At 43.9% G+C, this 22,435-nt stretch overlaps 1 protein-coding gene across 1 annotated transcript in view; it reads left to right on the top strand.

The window, feature by feature from the left end:
• Positions 1-11,645, top strand: part of LOC144314668 (uncharacterized) — a 19,729-nt gene extending 8,084 nt beyond the window's left edge. Inside the window, exons 3-9 of the mRNA XM_077899082.1 lie at positions 4,630-4,797; positions 5,012-5,125; positions 7,034-7,159; positions 8,265-8,382; positions 8,769-8,859; positions 9,638-9,736; positions 10,526-11,645. Coding sequence (XP_077755208.1) covers positions 4,630-4,797; positions 5,012-5,125; positions 7,034-7,159; positions 8,265-8,382; positions 8,769-8,859; positions 9,638-9,736; positions 10,526-10,691 — 882 coding nt within the window. The 3' untranslated portion in view covers positions 10,692-11,645. The remainder of the gene's footprint in view (positions 1-4,629; positions 4,798-5,011; positions 5,126-7,033; positions 7,160-8,264; positions 8,383-8,768; positions 8,860-9,637; positions 9,737-10,525) is intronic.
• Positions 11,646-22,435: the final 10,790 nt, after the last annotated feature.

The raw sequence follows: 22,435 nt of genomic DNA on the forward strand, positions 1-22,435 counted from the left end.
TTCAGGGATCGAATCCCGTGTCGGGCTCCCTGCTTGAACCCTGCTTCTCTCTCTCTCTCTCTCTCTCTGTGTGTGTGTGTGTGTGTGCATCTCACAAATACATAAAATTTTTTAAAAAGAAAGGTGTGGGATCAATAAGTAGGGCTCTCCGTGTAACCTTGAGATATAACTGTCTAGGTATATTATTTTCCTTCCCAGGTGAAGGCAAAAATTGGCTGAGTCCACATGTGTGCTGAAGAGGGCACTACATAAACCCACTACTGTGTAGATTTGCTGTCTGGAGGGAATAGTGGAAAGTAAGGTGTGAGGTTTAGACACATGTGTATGTTGTGGAAAGGCAATGTTATCAATTGCTCTAAGATACTGCACAAACTGCCATCCTCTGCCGTGAGATTTTTGGATGGGAAAAATTGGCATTTTATAAGGACTAGTGCATGGAATAATCAAACCTTTATATATATATTCCTTGATTACAGGAATTATGAGTGGCCTCATAATTTAGAGGATGTTAATATTAGAGAGTGGCTTGGAACGATCAATCTGATCATTTAGATAGGAGGGACAGAGTGTATACAATGTCCAGGAGGACTTTTGGACCAAAGAATGTTAGGGACAGTGTCCAGGAGGTGGTGCTGTAGGTTTTGAATTACAGGAAAGAAGGTTATTGATGTAGGTGCTTTTCTATAGAATTTTGTGTGCTGTTCTATTTGCAAAAACATTCCCCCTCCTATTTAAAAAGAAAAGATTTTATTTATTTATAAGAGACACACAGAGAGAGAGGCAGAGACATAGGCAGAGGGAGAAGCAGGCTCCTCGTAGGGAGCCTGATGTGGGACTCGATCCAGGCATTCCAAGATCACGCTCTGAGCCAAAGTCAGATGCTCAATTGCTGAGACACCCAGGTGTCCCTTCCCTCTCCATTTTTTAAAAAAATTTTTATTTGTTTATGATAGTCACAGAGAGAGAGAGAGGCAGAGACACAGGCAGAGGGAGAAGCAGGCTCCATGCACCAGGAGCCCAACATGGGACTCGATCCCGGGTCTCCAGGATCGCGCCCCAGGCCAAAGGCAGGCGCCAAACCGCTGCGCCACCCAGGGATCCCTCCTTTTTAAGTAATCTTTACACCCAAAGTGGGGCTTGAACTCGTGACCCTGAGATCTAGACTCAGATGCTGCACTGACTGATCCAGCCAGGGACCCCAGGGACCCTTACTTACTTACTTTATTTATTGAGCCTCTTTTTTTTTTTTTTAAGATTTTATTTATTTATTCATTCATGAGAGACACAGGCAGAGACACGGGCAGAGGGAGGAGCAGGCCCCATGCAGGGAACCCAACATGGGACTTGATCCAGGGTCTCCAGGATCACACCCCGGGCTGCAGGCGGCGCTAAACCGCTGCGCCACTGGGGCTGCCCTATTTTTAGAGCCTTTAGAAACAAACAAAAAACACATTTACCCCTTTTGAGGTGTGCCTGAAAAATCACAAGAAAATCATGGCCTAACAGGTGAATAGGAATTATAGAGATCAGAAGGAATGGGTGAGTGCCTTGTAAAGTCTCCAGCTGAAAAAAGGATAGGTAAGGATTTTAAAATTGTCATGGGGTATGAGCCACTCCCACCGCTTGCAGTGTTTCTGTACTCAAGGGGGACAGAGAGGCTGGTGAGGTTGAAATTGACGTGTTGCTTCTGAGTCTGTAAAAGCTGCCATCACCTCATTCACAATAATATTTCTCTCCCCTAAGGTGTCAGTTTGAGGTCATGGGAAGACTTCCCATCCTGGCCTCAGAGCCGCCCTGTTCTGTCATATGTGCCTTCTTCCCCAGCTGCTGGTGTCCTTAGAGGGGAAAGTGCTCTGAGGCTCTTGCAGCTGATTTTGTCTTGTTAGTTTGCAGCAAGCCTTCTTCCAATGGCTGGGTTCTTTTGCAGTAATTGCAAACACCTTCTTTAGGAGAAAGACCCTGAAGATTTTGGGGGGATTTCTGGGGGTTGTTAATTGTAATTGGAGATGCATGATCTGGGCAGCTTGGATTTATGAGTCTTTTCTTTTTGTTGCTCATTCTTTGGTGTGAGATAACTGATCAGCCAAGTTAACCGTATCATCAGGCTCCATAGGGGCCCAGCTGAGTCGCTGTCATTTAATTACAGGACCAAGTTCACCGTCTAACCCATTAGCAAAGGTGGAGTTCAGAAGGACATTTCATGTTTAATTTTGTCAATACCAGAGTATTGTTAAAAAGTTTTTTTCCAATCATCATCATCATAATAAACCAGGTTCATCTGGCTGTTGAGTATATCATTGAATTTTTCTCTAATCTGTGGTCTTTGGAAAAACTGCCAGAATAGTTTTATGTAATTCTTTGGCTAGTTTAAAGGCATTTTTTTTTGGTAGCCTTTTCGTTTAGAAAAATCATCAAAATGCTATGTCCATCCTACTTTCCATCCATTCCCTTGCAGGACCCTCAGTCACAAGCATATGGATAAATCAGTGAAGGTCAGAATAACAGGTTCACGGATCTGAATAACTAAATTGAATTCCTTAGCAAATCCTAGAGGGTCTTCAAGGGCATTGGGAAAAGGCTTTGATAAAAACTTGCAATTCTGCCTTAATCCAAGTAATACAAGTAATTGATAATATCCCGGAGCCTCTTTCACTAGGCTTAACTTTAGAAGGAGTCTGGATGACTGGAGGACCTAGGGAAACTTCCAGGTTGTCATAGGATGTAAGTTCAGCTAGACTATAATTTTCTATAGGTGGAGAGCAAGAGAAGGTGGAAGAGGCTTCCACCTAACTGCTGCTCAGTTGCAGCAGTTAGCTCAAAAGACTCCATAGGCTTTCCTAGTTCAGATACTCTCTGAGAGCAGTTACAGTTAGCTTTAGAGAGTTTAGAGTTATTTTCTTATAAGGAAGCAAGTTTAGAATTATTTAATTTCTTGGAGGCTCCAAATACCAATTTAAATACACTTCCCATCCTTAGTTGCTCTTTTTTTTTAATTTTCCAATTGTGCATGCAGATAAACTAATTTTGGAATCTCAGAACATCTCCAAAGTGGTCATAGTAAGCACAAGTCATTTTTGGTCAGATTGGTCCAACAAGACAGAAACTTATAAGGAATGCGCCCATAGTATTTGAACATAAATACAGCTGGGCTTCCAGAGGGAGGCTGCTCTCCAGCAGCAATTTTTTTTTTAAGATTTTATTTATTTATTCATGAGAATACACAAAGAGGAGAGAGAGAGAGAGGCAGAGACACAGGCAGAGGGAGAAGCAGGCTCCATGCAGGGAGCCCGACGCGAGACAGAAGCCAGCACCAGAAAGACACCCAAAGAAATGAGGCCTGAACCTCAACCGAAAAAAAAGGAGGCTGAGAACCTGGAGCTTTTTGGGGGAGAGGATACACCACAATGCACTAAGTTACCATCTGTTCAAATCCCTCACTGTCACAGGAGTCAGAGCCGTTTGATGCTTCTGATCCCACACCATTCTGACACCATAAACGTCAACTGAGAGAAGAAAGCAAAACTGAACAAGAACAAAGGGGTGTCTTTATTTGGGGTCTCAGAATTGCAATCCGGGCAGCAGAGATTCCAGCAGCCACCAGAAAAATGTGTCACCTGTGCGGGGGGGGGGGGGGGGGGAGGGAAGCAAAGGTGTTTTTTGTTTTTGCTTTTAATGAGAAAGGGGAAGTGAGTGGGGGTTGGGGGACACAATTATACGACTTGAATAAAAGAAAACAAAATTGCCAATCGGCACTACCAGGCTCAATGGCTTTTGGTTCCACTTCGATGGACTGATTTATCCTTGCTAACGAAGGGAAACCACCCATGGTATGCACTGATTACTGTCTTCGTGAAGTCCACGCTGACAGTGTTCCCGGTCAGACGCCGGCCCCTGTCGACTCTAGGAACAACTGCTCCTAAAACAATTGCTGTTTCTGGTAAAGTTCAAGGTCTTTTTATTTTTTTAAAAAGATCTTACGTATTTTTGAGAGAGAGAGAGTGAGAGCAAGCCGGGGCGGGGTGGGGGGGGGAGGGGAGGGGGGGAGAGGAGGGGAGGGGCAGAGAGAAGGGGAGAAGCTGGCCCTCCACTGGGCAGGGAGCCTGATGTGGCTCCACTGGGGACCCCGGGATGACGGCCTGAGCCCAAGAGCCCCAGGCAGATGCTTAACCAGCTGAGCCACCCAGGCACTCTGGAAGGTCTTTTTGCCCAGTTCGAGTTCATTAGCTATTTGTTTTAAAAAGGAAAATGCAGCTTCTCTCCATATCTAGACATTTTATACAGTTCTACAGCGGAAGGGGGGGGGTGGGGGGAGGAAAGGGACCAGACGAGAGAAATATTTCTACACTACGGAAGGAAATTAAAATGGTGCGACCTGACAGTCCTGAGGGTCTAGGTGAGACGAGGCACGCAGGGGAGACCTGCCTCGCAGGTGACGCTGAGGCGAAGCGCTCAATGGCAAAGACACTTCGCTCCAAGGAGCGGCGCGCAGCTGGGGAGGCCTTGCACCCGGCTCCAGGTTTGGCGGGTCGCTCCTAAGCAGGTGCCCTTCCGCTCTCCCCGGCCCCGCCCACTTTACATTTTGCGGCTGCGCAAGGCTCTGCCCAATCGAAAACGTGTCCCTGCTAACAGGAGCAGGGATTGGTCCGAAGCTTCGAAACCATCAGGAAGGGGCGGGGCTTACAATGGAATGTTCTTCCGTATCGGCGGGTGGCCCACGGGCAGACGGAAGTGCTCTGTGTTGTTGCCGGAAGTGGCGAGAGAAAGTTTGTGATGGCTGCTGCGATTTTAGCCGAGAAGGTAAGTCCCGTCGGCTCCCCCCCAGGGATTTTTGTGGGGGGAGACTCCGGGGGACGGCAAGGGCGAGAGGTGGGGGAGAGGCCCGAGCGCCGGGCCAGGGAGGCGCAGACGCTGTGACGTCGGGGCAGTGGGGGGGGGGCCTGGCCGGGCCCTGGCAGGACTGGCGGGGAATCGATCCTGCCGCCGCGACTCCAGCGGGTTCTCTTCGCCGCAGGTGCCCGTGGACAGCTCGGAGGAGGGGGAGCAGCCCCCGGCGGCGCCCGCGGAGCTGGCCGCCCAGAAGCGCGAACAGAGGCTGCGCAAATTCCGGGAGCTGCACCTGAAGCGGGTGAGTAGCCCCGGAGGCAGCGGAGACCTGTTCCCCCCCCTCCCCGGGCGCGTTTGTGGAGGGACGCGCGAGCCGCTCCAGCGCCCCCGCCTGACCCGCAGAACTGGATGAAAGGTCTTTCCCGGTGGTTCTCAATCCTGGCAGCAGGTTGAAATCACCTTTCAAAATACACATGCTCTCTCCAACCCTCCTCCTACCCACTTCTGATTTCATTAACCTGGGCAAGGTTTGGGAGTCTCTATTACTAGCAGCCTGCCTGCTGTGTGAGTATAACAAACCCTTCGTTTAACCTAGGGGGTATGTGGAGCTAGCGACTGGAAGAAAGTCGTCCATGTTAATAAGAGAGCTGATTGTTTGTTCATTCAAAAATAATCAGCAAATCTCCGAAAGTCTGTAGTGTCAGGGGCTTACCCAGTTGATGCGAAACTCGATGATTATGATACGGCTTTGGCTCTTAAGTAGAGGAGACGACTTGCTAGCCAGAAATTATATGGTGTGCTATCTTTGGGAACAAAGTGCCCTGGGAGGGTGGAGGAGAGATGAATACAGTTTGAGGAGCTCCCAGGGAGTGCCTCATATATGACGTGAGATCTAAACTGTTTGGAAGACGTGTAAGGTATTATCAGACAAAGAAATTGGAGGAAGAAATATCCAAGCAGAGGAATCCAATGCAAAGTGAGGGAATTCACATTAGGGATAAGAGTCCAGCAAACAACTGGCTGCAGTTGTAGCTGAGAAGGGAAAAAGCAGCTCTGGTCTATTTCAACCTAAGTGGTTTGACCGAAAGCTTGGATGTGGTTTCACAAACCCCCAACATCACTCTGACTATTGGAGTGAGACAAAAACAATACTGTTCAGACCACAAAAATGACCACACATTCCCCTTTTCTGCTAACACCGGTGTCTCTTAGGACCAATTACAGCATTAGTCTCACCCGATTAATCCTGTTGAAAAACTTAGGGTACCCAGTCATCGTATGCCTTGCCTTTCTGAGAGTGTCTCATCCAGAGCAGAGCCACACTGCCTTACCTCCCATACCAGTCACGGGATAAAAACCCAAATTCTGTAACTAGCCTCTCCTAACACCCTATCACCAAAATGCCTACAGTTTCCTGTAGTTTACTCTCCTTCAGTGCAGCAAACACAACTTTGTTTGACTGTAGGTATGTTCTTGGTGTTTTCAATTGGAGGGCATTGCCAGAGCCGAGAGTACAAGAATGTACAAGGGATGGTAGTCGAGAGGAGATGTCCGTTTGCCCAGAAAAAGTTAATAAAGAATCAAACACACTTAAATATTTATGTGGAGAGACTGTGTAAAGTACATGTGGTTGGAAGTTACGAGATATGGCTTCCTAGACTAATTGCTGCCAACCTGTGACCTAAGAGACATCTAATTTATGTTGTCCCTTAAGCTGATATTGTTTTGTGCCATTAGGTTCATTTTTTAAAAAAATTTTTATTGTTTAAAGATTTTATTTATTTTGAGAGAGCACAAGGGGTGGGGAGGGGGTGTCCGCAGAGAGAGAGAGAGGAAGAGGGAGAGAGAGGAAGAGGGAGAGAGAGGAAGAGGGGAGAGGAAGAATGAAAGAAAGGAAGAGGGAGAGGAGAGGAAGAGGGGGAGAGGAAAAGGGGGAGGGGAGAGGAAGAGAGAAGGAGAGGGAGAGGAGGCAGAGGCTCCCTACTTGGGAAGCAGGTGTTTATTTGTATTTACTATACAAATGAATAAATAAATCTTAAACCCTAATTAGGCCATTCCTTTGCTTAAAATCCTTTGATGGCTACCTGTTGCTTTTGGGATAAAACAGAGTCCCTCTGTTAATGTGTCTTGACCCTTTCTAAATGGGCAAGATTTTGTTTGGATTTATTTTCATGTCTCAGCTGACAAACTTTTTGTATTATGGTTTTAGAATGAAGCTCGTAAATTAAATCACCAGGAAGTTGTTGAAGAAGATAAAAGACTTAAGTTACCTGCTAACTGGGAAGCCAGGAAAGCTCGTCTGGAGTGGGAGCTGCAGGAAGAAGAAAAGAAGAAGGTTAGGATCTACTCTGTTGGCTTGATAAGTGGTCATTCTATTGTTTCATTCTATTTTTTTTTTTTTTTTGTAAAGATTTTATTTACTCATGAGAGACACAGAATGAGAGGCAGAGACATAGGTAGAGGGAGCAGTAGGCTCCATGCAGGGAGCCCCATGTGGGACTCGGTCCCGGAACCTGGGATCATGACCTGAGCCGAAGGCAAACACTCAACCACTGAGCCACCCAGGTGCCTCTCAGTCATTCTATTATATCAAGACCGTAGAAAATGGTTTTGTACACCGGCTGTGGAACCAGACTGCTGGAGTCCACATGATGGCCCTGCTTTTTACTAGCAGCAATACTTTGGGGGACTTATTTAACCTCTCTGTACCTCTGTTTTCTCATCTGTAAAATGGGGACTGTAACATTGTAGTTGCTGACGAAGTAAACAAGTCAGTGCATGAAGAGCATTTCTGAGGGGTCTAGAAACTGCTACTCATTGAGTATGTGTGATTGATTGATTGATTGATTATTTATTTATTTGATTTTACTTATTCATGAGAGACACAGAGAGGCATAGATACAGGCAGAGGGAGGAGAAACAGGCTTCATGCAGGGAGCCTGCATGTGGGACTCGATCCCAGGACTCTGGGATCACACCCTGAGCCAAAGGCAGACACTCAACTGCTGAGCCACCCAGGCGTCCCAGAGTACATGTTTTAAATTGAGGTGGGCATTCTTAAACACCGTAGTAGGTTCCCAGTTTTCCTCCAAATAGTAATTGTTAGTTTTAAAGTATTGCCTGATATCTTTGTTCAACTTTTTTTTAAAAGATTTTATTTATTTATTCATGAGACGCACACACACACACACACACAGAGAGATAGAGATAGAGAGAGAGATAGAGAGAGAGAGAGAGAGGCAGAGACATAGAGAGAGGGAGAAGCAGGCTCTATGCAGGGAGCCCAATGCGGTACTTGATCCCAGGTCTCTGGGATCATGCCTATAGCTGAAGGCAGATTCTCAACTGCTAAGCCCACCCAGGCATCCCTTGATTTAAAATAGATCCAGTACTTGCTTGGGTCACCATTGCAGGTATTAGCTGGTTTTCCCTCTTCTTAGGAATGTGCGGCGAGAGGGGAGGACTATGAGAAAGTGAAGCTGCTGGAGATCAGTGCAGAAGATGCAGAAAGATGGGAAAGGAAGAAGAGGAGGAAAAACCCTGACCTGGGATTCTCAGGTAAAGCTCATTATTCCTTTACTGAATGTTCCCTGTTAGATTAGTATTACCTTCAGAGTTTCTGGTTTTAAAAAAGGATATTGCCTCCTGCTTCCCCAAAAGAAAAAAGGATATGCCCCTTTGTGGGATATTTTCCAAGATGCTTAAACCCAAGAAAAATACAAATATGTCTCATAGAGCAGAAGTAAAAAAAGCTATACTTCAGCCAGCTGGATTCTTTTATTCTTTATGGTAAAACTAGCAAAAGCCCATATTGCAGCATCTTTAGGGTAGAAGCTATACTCAGTGTCTTGTGCAAATATTAACTAATAATGATTTTGATATTCTCTGGATCATAATGACAAAACAGGGAAATATATCTTCTCCAATTCTCCTTTTATCTTTAGATTATGCTGCTGCCCAGTTACGCCAGTATCATCGGCTGACGAAGCAGATCAAGCCTGACATGGAAACCTATGAGAGACTGAGAGAAAAACAGTGAGTTGACAGGATTAATGCAAGTCCTGTTTTCATTCTGAAGGGACATAGGGGCGTGTGTGTGGTGTAGACATACATACACACGTACAAAGATACAAACACACTTTAAAGCTTGGGTGTGAGTCAGCAGCAGCTAAGAATGCTCTCTGGCCTTGACAATACTATTTGTTGCTCACTCCACAGCAGTTCGGCTAGCCACCTGGTTATTGTTCTAGCTGGGCATTCTAAGACTGGGTGTTGAGAGTTTAAGAACCAGATTATCATAGTTAGTCAGATATTTTAGGAGACAGAATGCCTTAGTGCCGGGATGGGTGAACATCTTCTGTAAACATTTTAGGCTTTGTGGGCTCTTTGGTCTCCGTCAAAACTACTCCACTGCCGTGATATGAAAGCCTCCTTGGAGGATACACGAACAAATAGGTGTGGCTGGGGCCCAGTAAAATGTTTGCAAAAGCACATAGTGTGGTTTGCTAACCTTTGTATTAGTGGGAAGGGAACCTAAACCTGGAAGCATGTCCCTTAACCTCTGGCCCTTGGCTCTTAAATCTGTAGAATGAAGCTGCTGGAGGAGGTAATATATTAGGTCCCTTTCAATTCTTTATTTACTTATTTATTTTTAAAAGTTAAGGTAGGATCCCACAGTTAACACACATATATATTTTCTTACCAGGAGTGGTAGTTTAATTTTAAATTTGCCAACGTGGAAAAAATAAATAAATAAATTTGCCAACGTGGAACTGTGTAGTGTTACTTTAAGTCTGTTTTGCTGTCTTTTTAGTGGAGAAGAGTTTTTCCCAACTTCCAACAGTCTTCTTCATGGAACACATGTGCCTTCCACAGAGGAGGTTGATAGGATGGTCATAGATCTGGAAAAACAGTGAGTACTCAGTACAGCAGCCTGAACTTTTAAATGTTTAATGACAAAATGGACACAGTGTGCATAGATTAAATTGAAAGAGCAGATACCAAAAAAAAACCCAGATACCATTCTTCCTCATTTCTGACTCAGAGTTTGTAGTAGTTTTGGGGACAGATAGTATGTGTGAGTCAAATTCATATGATCTGGGATGGAGGTACAAAATATTGCCAAAATGGAGTTGTCATTATTGAGCAGGGAAGGCCCAAGGAAAATTATTCTTTAAGGGCTCTTACCTTCATAAGCATTCCACTATTTGATTTGAAGAAGTATGAATATTCTAGTAAATGCACCTTTGCTATATTTGTGTTTCTTAATACTGACATGGATGAATATTAGGCAGAGCAGAATTAGTTTTTATTTTAGGAGTTAATACATACAACTATTAAAATACTATTTAGTATATATACTGTGTACTCCGTTCATATTAGCTGTGGTTATTACGAATAGAAGTATTGTAATTTTCTTTTAAGTAGAAGTTCTTGTGTCTAGTGGCTGACAGTGTATCATTGCTCTTTTAGAAGATTCTGAGGATGAGTTTGTATTTTTGAATTTCAGGGTTCATTCCTTGGGTTTGTGTTGTCAATTAGCAATTTCAGTTTGGTCTTGATAAAAACTGCCCCCACCCCCAACCCTCAAGTGTGCTATTCTAAGTGCACTGATTCTACTCTTAACTATTTGGACATGTTTTATTAAGATTAAAAAAGAAGACAGTTTTGAAATTTGTAAATTTTTTTCTTCTTCCTTCAGAATTGAAAAACGAGACAAGTACAGCCGGAGACGTCCTTATAATGATGATGCAGACATTGACTACATTAACGAAAGGAATGCCAAATTCAACAAGAAGGCAGAAAGATTCTACGGGAAATATACAGCTGAAATTAAACAGAATTTGGAGAGAGGAACAGCGGTCTGATCCCTTCAGGAACTGTTTTTGGAAGCTTGAGAATGCTAGGGAAATTGAAGTTCTCTTCAAAGTTATCCCAGGAAACTAGCACTCAGTCTACTATGCTTGCCCACTCAGCGTTTACAAATAAATGCTTCTTCTTAAACATATGCTTCCATGTATATTACCACATTTCTGTGCTTTGATGTAAGATGTATTTTAAGAGGCAGCGTACTTGTTTTGTAAAAAATCTACTTTGTACAAATACTAATTATTTTTCTATGTATTTTAAATGTGTATGACTATTTAATCTTCGAAGCATTTTGGGTTTAGGATTATTGGCAGCATACATAAATTAGTCATTGCTTTGAGTGTTGTTATGAATCTGACAAAATCTAGAACTAGACTCAGCAACCTTTTGAGGTTGTAGACCGTGAAGCTAAGTACAGTGAGAAGGAAGGTGGCCATGGCTACTGGAGGGCTCTCTTTACCCGTGGCCTCTTATGAACAAGTCAGGAAGCAGAACTATCTTCCCATGAATATTGACCATATACAGTTCCTTTTATAAAAAGCAAATACCCTGCGGAATAGAATCCCTACTAAGCACTAATATTTAAAACAAATATTTGTAAAAAAAAAAAAATCCAAATATTTGTGTGTGTGTGTGTGTGTGTATACTTGTATATATATGCAAAATTACATGCTTTCATTGTGTGAACAAAAATTTTTTTTAATTATGGGGAATTCAAAACAGTCAAAAGAAGACAGAATAATACAATGAATCCCATATACCCAATTTTCAATAATCATAAACTCCTGGCCAGTCTTGTTTCATCTTCATTTCTGCCTACTTTCACTTCTGGGAGTCCCATGTTATTTTGAAGCAAATATTAAATGTATAATTTTGTCTATAAATGTTTCAGTATCAAAGATAAAGACCACTATAATCACAATGATAGTTTTAATAAATTCCAGAGAGAAAGATTGGTATAGTTTTTTCTATGTGTTATTTAAAATGAGGACAGCCCAAATGTGAAAGAGAAAATTTTACAAATACATCCGCATTTGTGTTTTTTTATTTTTTTTAAAGATTCTATTTATTTATTCATAAGAGACACTCAGAAAGAGAGAGGCAAAGACATAGGCAGAGGGAGAAGCAGGCTCCATGCAAGGAGCCTGACATAGGACTCGATCCCGGGTCTCCAGGATCACACCCTGGGCTGAAGACAGCGCTAAACTGCTGAGCCACCTGGGCTGCCCCGCATTTGTGTTTAAAGACAATTTTAACATTTAATATCACTGGTTATTATTTTAAAATTTATGTAGCACTTTCTATTTCTACACTCATTTTGTTTCTGCTTGCTTCTAGTATTGCTATGTGCAGTTAGGTCTGATCACAGGGCCTTGACGCTGCCTCTTAACATTGAATATATGTTTCTGTTTCCATTTACACTTAGTTCCAGTCTTTTTTTTTTTTTAATTTTTATTTATTTATGATAGTCACAGAGAGAGAGAGAGGCAGAGGCATAGGCAGAGGGAGAAGCAGGCTCCATGCACTGGGAGCCCGATGTGGGATTCGATCCCGGGTCTCCAGGATCGCGCCCTGGGCCAAAGGCAGGCGCCAAACCGCTGCGCCACCCAGGGATCCCAGTTCAAGTCTTTGATCCTGAATATTGCAATAGCTTTAAAGAAAGAGTCAAAACATTGTCAAGTGTATTTAAAAGCATAGTCCACTAAAAGCCAGCAAGGTTTTTTTTTAATAAGAATGCAAGAGTAGCTTGCAGATCTGTTAGCTGTATGTCCAATATCAATTCTCAGTTCTTTACCCACCAGAACCCTGATTTTTTTGGTGAATTTGCAGTAAAATTTACAGCCAAACATTTGCTTCTCCAGATTGACTTGATATTACAGGTGGTCAAATGTTCTGGCTAATAAGACACCAACTAATTTAGTCTGAGAAACTTTTTGATTTCTTGGTAAAGGAATTGCCACTTCCTGCTTACCCTGCTTGGATCACTGACAGGGACCCTGGTGTAGCAGCCGTGTTGTGCCATGAAGTAAGCATGAGGATGAAAGTCAGTGTGCTGAGAAGAGTGGAGCAGAGCTTGAGTCTGTTGGCATTGCTGAGTATCTACACGAGCTCTAGGTGCCTACCTCTCATCTTCCTGTTTCTTGCCACTTAATAAATTTATGACCCAATGTCCATCTCAGGACATCTGTTGACAAGTATTACATATACAAGAGTCAATATGCATGTGTAAACATTACATAAACAGCTTATCCACTCTAGAAATAAGTACATAGGAATGGAGATGAGAGGAAATAGTTACAACAATAAAAATTAGGTATTTAGAAACAGATTGAGAAGGTCTTCATAAGACCTACATGAAGAAAATTATAAAATCCATTTGAAGGAATGAGTGGGGGATTTCTACTTCCAACTAAGATGGAGTGATAAAGAGATTTACTTTGCTACTTGAAACAGCCAAAAAAAAAAAAAAAGGCTATATATGAAAGAAGTTTTCAAGATAGTGGAAATTAAGCAAGGAAGGTCAATGGACTCCAAGAGGGGGAGCCCTATGATCACCCCAGCTTACTGTCTTTCAAGAACTTCCAGGCTGTGGCGTGTGGAGGGAGAACCCAGGTGGAGCCCAGTGTACTTCTCCCTTGTTTGAGGAGATGGAGCTGGAAGTCTGGGGAGACGACAGTGGCAAGAGCTTGCAGTGCCTTTCCAGGAGAGAAGGGAGCCCCACACAGAGAACTCTGCAAGTGCGCAGAGGGAGGGCAAAGTAAGATCAGCATGTGTGTGAGCTGACGACTGGGAGGAAAGAACCACCTGAATGGAGTGGAAGGAATAGTACCTGGCAGGTGACCCATATCAGTCTGCCATAAGGGAACACCGCAGCTAGAGGGGGTGAGACATTGATTTTTTTTTTCACATTTTTGAGGCTGGAAGTCCAAGAGCAAGGTGCCGCCGGGGTTGGTTTCTGGTGAGGACTCTGTGGCTTATAGACTGTTACTGTCGTGCTGTGTCCTCACGTGGCCTTTTCTCCATGTCCATGTGGTGTCTCTTCCTCTCCTTATGAGGACACCAGTCCTATTAGACCAGGGCCCCAATCTTATAACCTCATCCAACCTTAATGATTTCCTTAGAGGGCCTACCTCCAAATATAAACATTGAGGGTTAGGACTTCAGCATATTAATTGAGGGTGGGGTGGCATGATTAGGTCCATCATGTCACCCACCCACGTTGTGCTTTATTTTCCCCAACTTCTAAAAATTTGAATAATATCTACCTCAGAGGGTTGTTGGGAGTGCCATGTGCTTAGACTGGTGCCTGGTTCGTAGTGGGTTCCGTGTGAGTTATAATAGCAATAACAAAATGAATAAATATCATCTTCATGGACATCTCCTGTACTTGGTCTTCTCTCTTTTCTCACCTCTGAATCAAAATAATGCCAAACTGAACATTCAGAAATCTTGGAGGGAGGTAGATTTCCATGTGACTTCCACCCTGCCCCTCAAAGTATTGGTTTAAAAAAAATATGAGGAGCAGCAGAGACTTTCTCTTCTAGCCATTCTGAAGTTTTGAAGGTATAGGAAGCCCTGAGCTGTGACGGGCCCCTTCCCCAGACTCTCCTCCCTGCAGCACTCAGCTGGATAGCAGCCACTGAGCATGCTCTGCACGCACTGGCCTTGCTCCTCTGGGATGCTCTTCAGAAGCTCATCACTTATGCAAGATTAACTTTGTGCTCTCCCTGGGCTGCTTCTCCAGTCCAAGGCAGTTAGAGTCAAAATCCAGTTTCTGACAAATGACAACCACTCGCAGAACCCAGGGATCTGACGACCAGAGGTCCCACCTCGCTTTTTGCTATGACAGAACCAGAGCATATGGTTGAATCATTTTTTTAAAACCCCAAAACAACTCTTATCTTTAAAAATGTTCACATTTTGGATGAATAGTTTAGCTTTGTGTCCAGTTTGTCCCCTTAGATGAAGTTGTCGGATTTTTGTTCGGAAACCTACAATGCTGTTTGTTGGGAGCCCTACAGGCTGGAGCCCATGAGAAACTGGGAGTTACTGACATCTCACCTTGCTGAACCTCTGTGTGTGTGTGTGATATTGGGAGGGGCAGGTGGATGTTTCTTCAGCTGGAGATGGTCCCCTGGGGAGAGACGCAGAAAATGCCCAACAATCTCAGAAATACAGCCTAGAATGCATAAAATCTTCCATACATACATCATTTATTACATATGTGTGATGGTTCTATGTAAAACATCTAAAATATACCAGAATTTTTACCAAATCCTGTGTTGGCATTTCTCCTCCTTCTCCTCCTTGTTCTTCTCCTCCTTGTCCTTCTCCTCCTTGTCCTTCTCCTTCTCCTCCTTCTCTTCTCCTCCTCCTCCTCCTCCTCCTCCTCCTCCTCCTCCTCCTCCTCCTCCTCCTTCTTCTTAATATAATAGAGGCCCTGGAATAAGGACTGGTCTAGCCCTCTCCTGTTGCTTAGAGGCGGGTGTGCACAGGGACCAAGGGAAAGTCAAAAGTGGGTGGGGATGGGAAGCAGGGACCATTGAACAGGCCTCTGAGATCACGACTAGCTGGTTCGCGCCCCCTTGTGGGGTTTGAGGAGCATAGCTTCACGTCAGTTCTGTTTTGATTGATTGATTGATTGATTGATTTTTAAAGATTTTTATTTATTTATTCACACACACAGAGAGGCAGAGACACAGGCAGAGGGAGAAGCAGGCTCCATGCAGGGAGCCCGACGTGGGACTCGATCCCTGCACTCCAGGATCGCGCCCTGGGCCAAAGGCAGGCTCTAAACCGCTGAGCCACCCAGGGATCCCCCTGTTTTGTTTTGAAATGCAAGAAGCGAACATTTTATTTCTTTCTAGTTACAGCAATCCTTTGTCATTGTAGAAAATTACTTCCACCAATTGGGATGTGTGTGTGGAATTTGATTGGTTTATTAAACCCTTAAGTATAGGAACCCTGGGACTATCTTAAACCTCATTTAAAAAACATCTGCCTTAGGGACACCTGGGTGGCTCAGCGGTTGGGTGTCTGCCTTTGGCTCAGGGCATGATCCTGGGGTCCTGGGATGGAGTCCCTGAGTGAGGCTCCCCGCAGGGAGTTTGCTTCTCCCTCTGCCTGTCTCTGTCTCTCTCCGGGGTGTCTCTAATGAATAAGTAAATAAAGTCTTTAAATAAATCTGCCATATAACTTACAATAAAGGGCACGATCTTGAGTGTGTATATAGATGAGTCTTTATATGTTTATAAATGTGGGCAACCACCAAACAGGTCAAGCCATAGAAGGATCTCTCATGACCTCTTGCAGTCAAGCCATCATCAAGGGTAACAATTAGGGACTCCTGGGTGGCTCAGCAGTTGAGCGTCTGCCTTTGGCTCAGGGCATGGTTCCAGGGTTCGGGATCGAGTCCCACATTGGGCTCCCTGCATGGGGCCTGCTTCTCTGTCTGCCTGTGTCTCTGCCTCTCTCTCTCTGTCTCTCATGAATAAATAAATAAAATCTTAAAAAAAAAAGGTAATGATTATTCTGACTTCTATCACTTCAGATTAGTTTTCCAGCCTTGGAACTTCCCATCAATGGCATCATACAGTATCTATTGGGTCTGACTTTCTTCACTCAGCATTGTGTCTAGGGTGAGATCTGTCCAGGTTGTGTGTCGGGCTTATCTTAACCTTTCCATTGCTTTCCAACTTCAACATCATCTAATTCTGTGAGGGAGGAAATGAAGGGAGAATGGATTTGAGAGATCCTTGATGTAGTTTTAGAGATGATGGTTTCAGGCTCTTCAGGGGAGTGAGGATTGCTCTGAATGGAGAAGACTTACATCATGTGTCCCACCATGGCGGGGGGGGGGGTGTCTCCTTAATGGATGATTTTTTAGATCAAGAGCTGTGCTCTTTAACTCTTTAAAGATCCTGAACTTTAAGCTGGTGCTGTCACAGGGTGAGACTTGGTGGTTTTGTGAGAGGATGAGCATATTTTGCATGTGGGACGGCTGTAAATCTTTGTTGGCTAGAGGATGGGTGTGGCAGATTGTAGTTTCCAAAGATGGCCATGCCAATGTCTACCCCATTTCACCTGCTCTTCCTACAGTGTGATGTTGATCATCTTCCATCAAGAGGTGATGGCTTAGTTTCCTAGAGCGGCTGTAATAAAGCACCACATGCTGGGGACGCGGGTGGGGTGGGTTGGAGGCTGGATGTCTGAGATATCAAAGGGCTAACAAGGTTGCTTCCTTCAAACCTGCTCCATGTCTCTTTTCCAACTTTGGGTGCTTTTAGGGTAATCTTTGGCATTTCTTGGCATCTAGAAGCATCACACTGATCTCTGCCTTCATCTTCACATGGTATTTTCCTGGTTAGCAATAGCTGTCTCCAAATTTGCCCGTTTTATAAGGATACCACTCATACTGAATTAAGGTCCACCCTAATGATCTCATTTTAACTTGATTAGCTCTGTAAATACCCTGTTTCCAAATAAGGTCACAGTTTGAGGGCTAGGGGTTAGGGCTTCAACATATGAACCTTGGAGATACATGTTTTAGAGAAAAAGAACCAGCATACATATATATGTCGTTATTTATGTATGTGCGTGTCTCTGTGCGTATAATCTGTGTAAATCTGTACATATAGATCTATGTGTGTAGAGATAGATGTCATATGAGGAACTGGCTCACGTGATTTTGGAGGCTGAGAAATCCCATAATCTTTTGCTTGTAAGCTGGAGATTCAGGAAAGCCAGTGGTGTAATTCAGTCTGAGACTGCAGATCTGAGAACTGAGATCAGAATTCTGTCTGAGTCTGCAGATCTGCAGATCTGAGAACTAGGGGAGCCGTGGTATAAATCTCAGTTCAATCCCAGGCTCAGCGATTGAGCCTCTGCCTTTGCCTCAAGTCATGATCCTGGGGTCCAGGGATGGAGTCCCTCATTGGGCTCCCTGTGCGGAGCCTGCTTCTCCCTCTGCCTATGGCTCTGCCTCTCTCTCTCTGTGTCTCTCATGAACTAATAAAATCTTAAAAAAAAAAAAAAAGTCCCAGTTCAAGGGCAGAGAAGACTGATGTCTGGGCTCAATAGGCAGGCAGGGAGAGGAATCCTCCCTTCCTCTACTTTTTTTTTTGTTCTCTTCAGGCCCTCAGTGGCTTGCAGTGATGCTCACCCACAGTGGGGAGGGGAATGTACTTTACTGAGCCTGCTGATTCAAATGCTAATCTCATCTAGAAAGACCCTCACAGACACACCCCAAAATAATATTTAATCTGGGTATCCTGTGGCCCACTCAAATTCACCATGTGAAAAACCAGCCCAGTGCATAATGCAATCCAAATCAGGGAAGGCCTGTGTTTACCTTCCCTGGACTTGAGTGGACCTTTGTAACTATGGTGGAAGTGATGCCGCTGGAACACCGAGGCTAGGTCCTAGAGGCAATATATGGCTTCCCCTGGCTCTTTCTCAGATACTTGGTTTGGAATCAATCCAGCCACTCTGTTGTGGAGAACATGGATAGGCCCCGTTAAAATCTTGTCAAGAGCTGGCATCCACTGCCAGATAATTGAATGATATTTGATATTTCAGCCCTTGCCCTTGAGTCTTATGATGGAAGCACCAGATTTGTGCAGCAGAGTCGAGCCTTCCCTCCTGTGTCTTATCCAAATTTTTGACCCACAATGAGTTCATGAGAGATAATGAATTATGGTTGTTGTTTGAAGTTGCTAAATTTGGGGATGATTTATTACATGTCGAAGATAGGTATATGCCACCTACCTCATGGGGTGTTTGTGAAGTGAACTAATTGTTGAAGTTAACCTCATATAATGCTTGGCACATAGCAACTCAAGAGAGCAAAGTTTAGTAGATAAATAAAAAAGTGGGAAAAGTTGTAATTTAATGAGATTAATTAATTTATTTAAAATAATGTCTATACCCAATATGGGGCTTGAACTCATGACCCCAAGATCGAGTAACATGTACTTCCGACTGAGCCCTTCAAGCACCCTGAAATATTATAATTTTAAAATACACAGTAAGCTGTTCAGTTACTGCATTCAATTAAAAGAAGAAAAGAAGAAAAGGAAGGCACCTGGGTGGCATAGTCAGTTAAGCATCTAACTCTTGGTTTTGGCTTGGGTCGTGATCTCGGGTCATGGGGTTGAGACCCATGTCGGTCTCAGCACTCAGCACAGTTTGCTCTGGACTCTCTCTCCCTCTCCCTCTGCCCATCCCCTCCATACTCTATCCCTCTCTCTAAAATAGGTAAATAAATCCCCCCCCAAAAAAAGATAGAAAGGAATTCTGAAAGCCATTTAGAATTTAAAGTTTTCACCAATTCTATCTGTATTTTTGCTCAAGTAGACTGATTTTTTTTCCTACCAGGCATACTCAGTGATGGGACTTTAGTGTCTGAGAAAGTAAAATCATCTTTTCCTTTATTGTGGATACAGGCAATCAATGGCATGTGAATTAATTGGGTGTTAAGAATACTGTATTCATTATTAGGGAAAAAAAATTTTGGTTTCATAATGTAGCCTCACAAGAGTTTTCGGCAAAATTATGCAGCTACAATTAAATTTTTGTCTTTCCTTTTTTTTTTTTTAAAAGATATACAAACAGCCTATGAACACATGAAAAAGATGCTTAAAACCATTAGCCCTCAGGGAAATGCAAAACAGAACCACAATGAGATACCACTTCACACCCACTAGGATAGCTATAACCAAAGACACAGCTAATACCAAGTGTTGGTGAGGATGCGGAGAAATTGTAACCCTCCATACGGTGCTGGAGGGAATATGAAATGGTGTGGTGGCTTTGGGACGCAGTCTGGTAGTTCCTCAAAAGGTTAAATATAGAGTTACCGTATGACCCAGCAATTCCACTCATGGCTATGTACCCAAGAGAAATGAAGATAGATTGCCACACGAAAGCTTTAAACAAATGTTCATAGCAGCATTCTTTGTAAGAGCCACAAGGTGGAAGCAATTTAAATGTTCATCAACATGATGAATGGATAAATAAAATGTGGTATATCCATATAATAGAATATTACTCAGCAATAAAAAGGAATGGAGTCCTGATGGCTACAACATGGATGAACCTTGAAGGCATCTTGCTAAGTATCAGCAGTTAGATGCAAAAGACCACACACATTGTAGGATCCCATTTATATGAGATGTCCAGAATAGGCAACTCCATAGCGACAGAAGTGGATTAGTGGTGGCCAAGGCTGGGTGGGGTGGGGGAGGGAGGGATGGGGAACAACTGTTAATGGGTATGAGGTTTCCTTTTGGGGTGATGAAAATGTTCTAAAGTTATATTGTGGTGATGGTTGCATAACCCTGTGAATATGCTAAAAGCCACTGAACTATGTACTGTAAAAAGCGAATTTTGTGGTATGAGAATTATATCTCAATAAAGTTGTTATGGTTTCTGTTTGTGACCATAACTTGAGAAGACTTCCATTGAGTTTGGAGGGTCTGTTTGATATGCAGGCTTCACAAAATTCACTTGGGTGTGACTTCCAGGATTTCCCCTGAGAAGACACAGCAGCCAAAACAGATTCCCAAGAGATACCTGTGATTGCTCATGGAGAGAAATATCAACAATTCAGTTACATTATTCATTCAACAAGCTACCCTGAGCACCTATTTTCTGCTAGGAAGTATTCTAGAAATGTGATTACATCAATGAACAAAAATCAAGGATTGATATTAGTTAAGTGGTTTCTCAGATGGGCAACCCTAAACTTAGTGGGGTACCTGGGGGGCTCAGTCAGTTAAGCGTCTGATCTTGGGGTCCTGGGATGGAGCCCCGCATCAGGCTCAGCGGGGAGTCTGTTTCTCCTTCTGTCTCTGCCCCTCCTCCTCTTCCCCGCCCTCCTGCTCATGCTCTCTCTCTCTCAAATAAAGAAATAAGATCTTAAAAACAAAACAAAACAAAACTAATAGCTCCAGGCTGAGTAGAAACAGCTACTGGTTGACTGATATTATTATTGTTTTAAAAATATTTTATTTATTTATTTATTCATGACAGACACAGAGAGAGAGGCAGAGACATAGGCAGAAGGAGAAGCAGGTTCCCTGTGGGTGACCCCTGGACCCCAGAATCATGACCTGAGTTGAAGACAGACGCTCAACTGCTGAGCTACCCAGGCACTCCTGGTTGGCTGATATTTGTGAGGATTGTGAATTCCCTCTTGCTCTTCTGGAGACACCAGCCAACTTAAAGAAAAAAGAGGAGGATGTGAAGATACAGCTTTTGTAAGAGTTTTTGCCATACTTTAGAAAGTCGGTAGCAGTTAGGAATGGCTTTGGCTGTGAATAATAGAAATCCCAACGAATAATGGCTTGAACAATAAGGAGATTGTTTTTCTCACAAAAATGTCGAGATGGGTGATTGCTCAGTGGCTTGATAAGATCATCAAGAATTAGTCTTTTTTTCTGCTTGGGCATCCTCAGCATATTGGCCTTTTGTCTTTGTGCTTGTTGCCTGTGGTCACCAGATGGTCCCCAGCAGTAGGCACCATGTCCTCATTCTAGTGTCCAGGGAGGAAGGGGGGGAGGAGTTGAAGAATGTTCCTTCTCTGGAGTCTCCATTTATTCTGGAAATCTTTCCTGGTGTATCATTGACTAGAACATGATCATGATCTATATTGGCACATAATATGGTGTAGTCACCAACCACTGTGTTGGCTGGAGCTTGCTGATGGCTAGGTGCAGTTGTGTCTGGCTTTGGGCTTCAGTCTGGTTTAGGCAGGCTCTATGATTCTCATTCTAGGGCCCTTTAGGACAAGGGGGTATGCCAATGGCAAAAGCACATTTCAAGCCCCTGCTTGAATCACGTGGTGAAACATCCTGTTGGTCAAAGCTAGTCACATGGCCAGGCCTAAAGTCAGAGGCGAGGAAATCCACTGAGTCCGCTGTGAAGTCGTGGTGATGGCTGAGGTATAATTTTACCACAGGGAGTGAAGACCACTCAACAGGGGGTGGATTGCCATGGATGACTTAGAGCAAGCCTGATGCACAAAGTCTTCTGGTGTAGTGGTGAAGAGCATAGTCTTTGGAGGAAGACTTCTAGGATCAGATGTCAGCTCTGATGGCATCTGTTGACCCAAAGGCAATCAGTTTCCTGTCTCCAATTCCTCATCTCCACACAAGGGTAATCATAGCACCTTGCAGGCACTTCTAGAACTTCCCAGCACACAGTAGGGCCCCATTAGTGTGAGCTCTGGGCCTCTGGGGCCAGAGGAGAGGAGGGTCTTTTTTTTTTTTTTTTTTTTTTTTTTTTGAGAGGAGGGTCTTGATGTCCTGCCATCCCAGGGAGCTGTGACATTTGAGTTTGGCCACAAGGAAGAAGGGAGGAACTGCGTCCATGTGTTGCCTCTGTGTCCACGAGGGCTTCCATCATGCTCTACGTGTTTCTCATTCTTCCCAAGCAGCTCACCAGCTAAAGTACCACAATTGCTTTTTCATTAGTAGCCACGGAATTCACATCCAGTAGCTCTTGACCACTGAGGTTTGCAGCTGACGGTGGCCTCGTACACAGAAACAGGAAGCCAAACAACTTACTCTAGCGTGTCAGGCTGGAATCGGCCTCTTGGATGCTGAATGCCACTGCACTACCTGCTCTGGGGCCAAGGATGAGGCAAAGTCCCACCAGATGCTCCATGAGGCGGGACTCCAGAGCTTTCAGGGGCTCTGAGTGTGTACATTCCAGAGAATTCTCAATCAAAGCACAACCCCAG

The sequence above is a fragment of the Canis aureus genome, chromosome 5 (assembly GCF_053574225.1).
Source record: "Canis aureus isolate CA01 chromosome 5, VMU_Caureus_v.1.0, whole genome shotgun sequence".
Taxonomy (NCBI): Eukaryota; Metazoa; Chordata; class Mammalia; order Carnivora; family Canidae; genus Canis; species Canis aureus.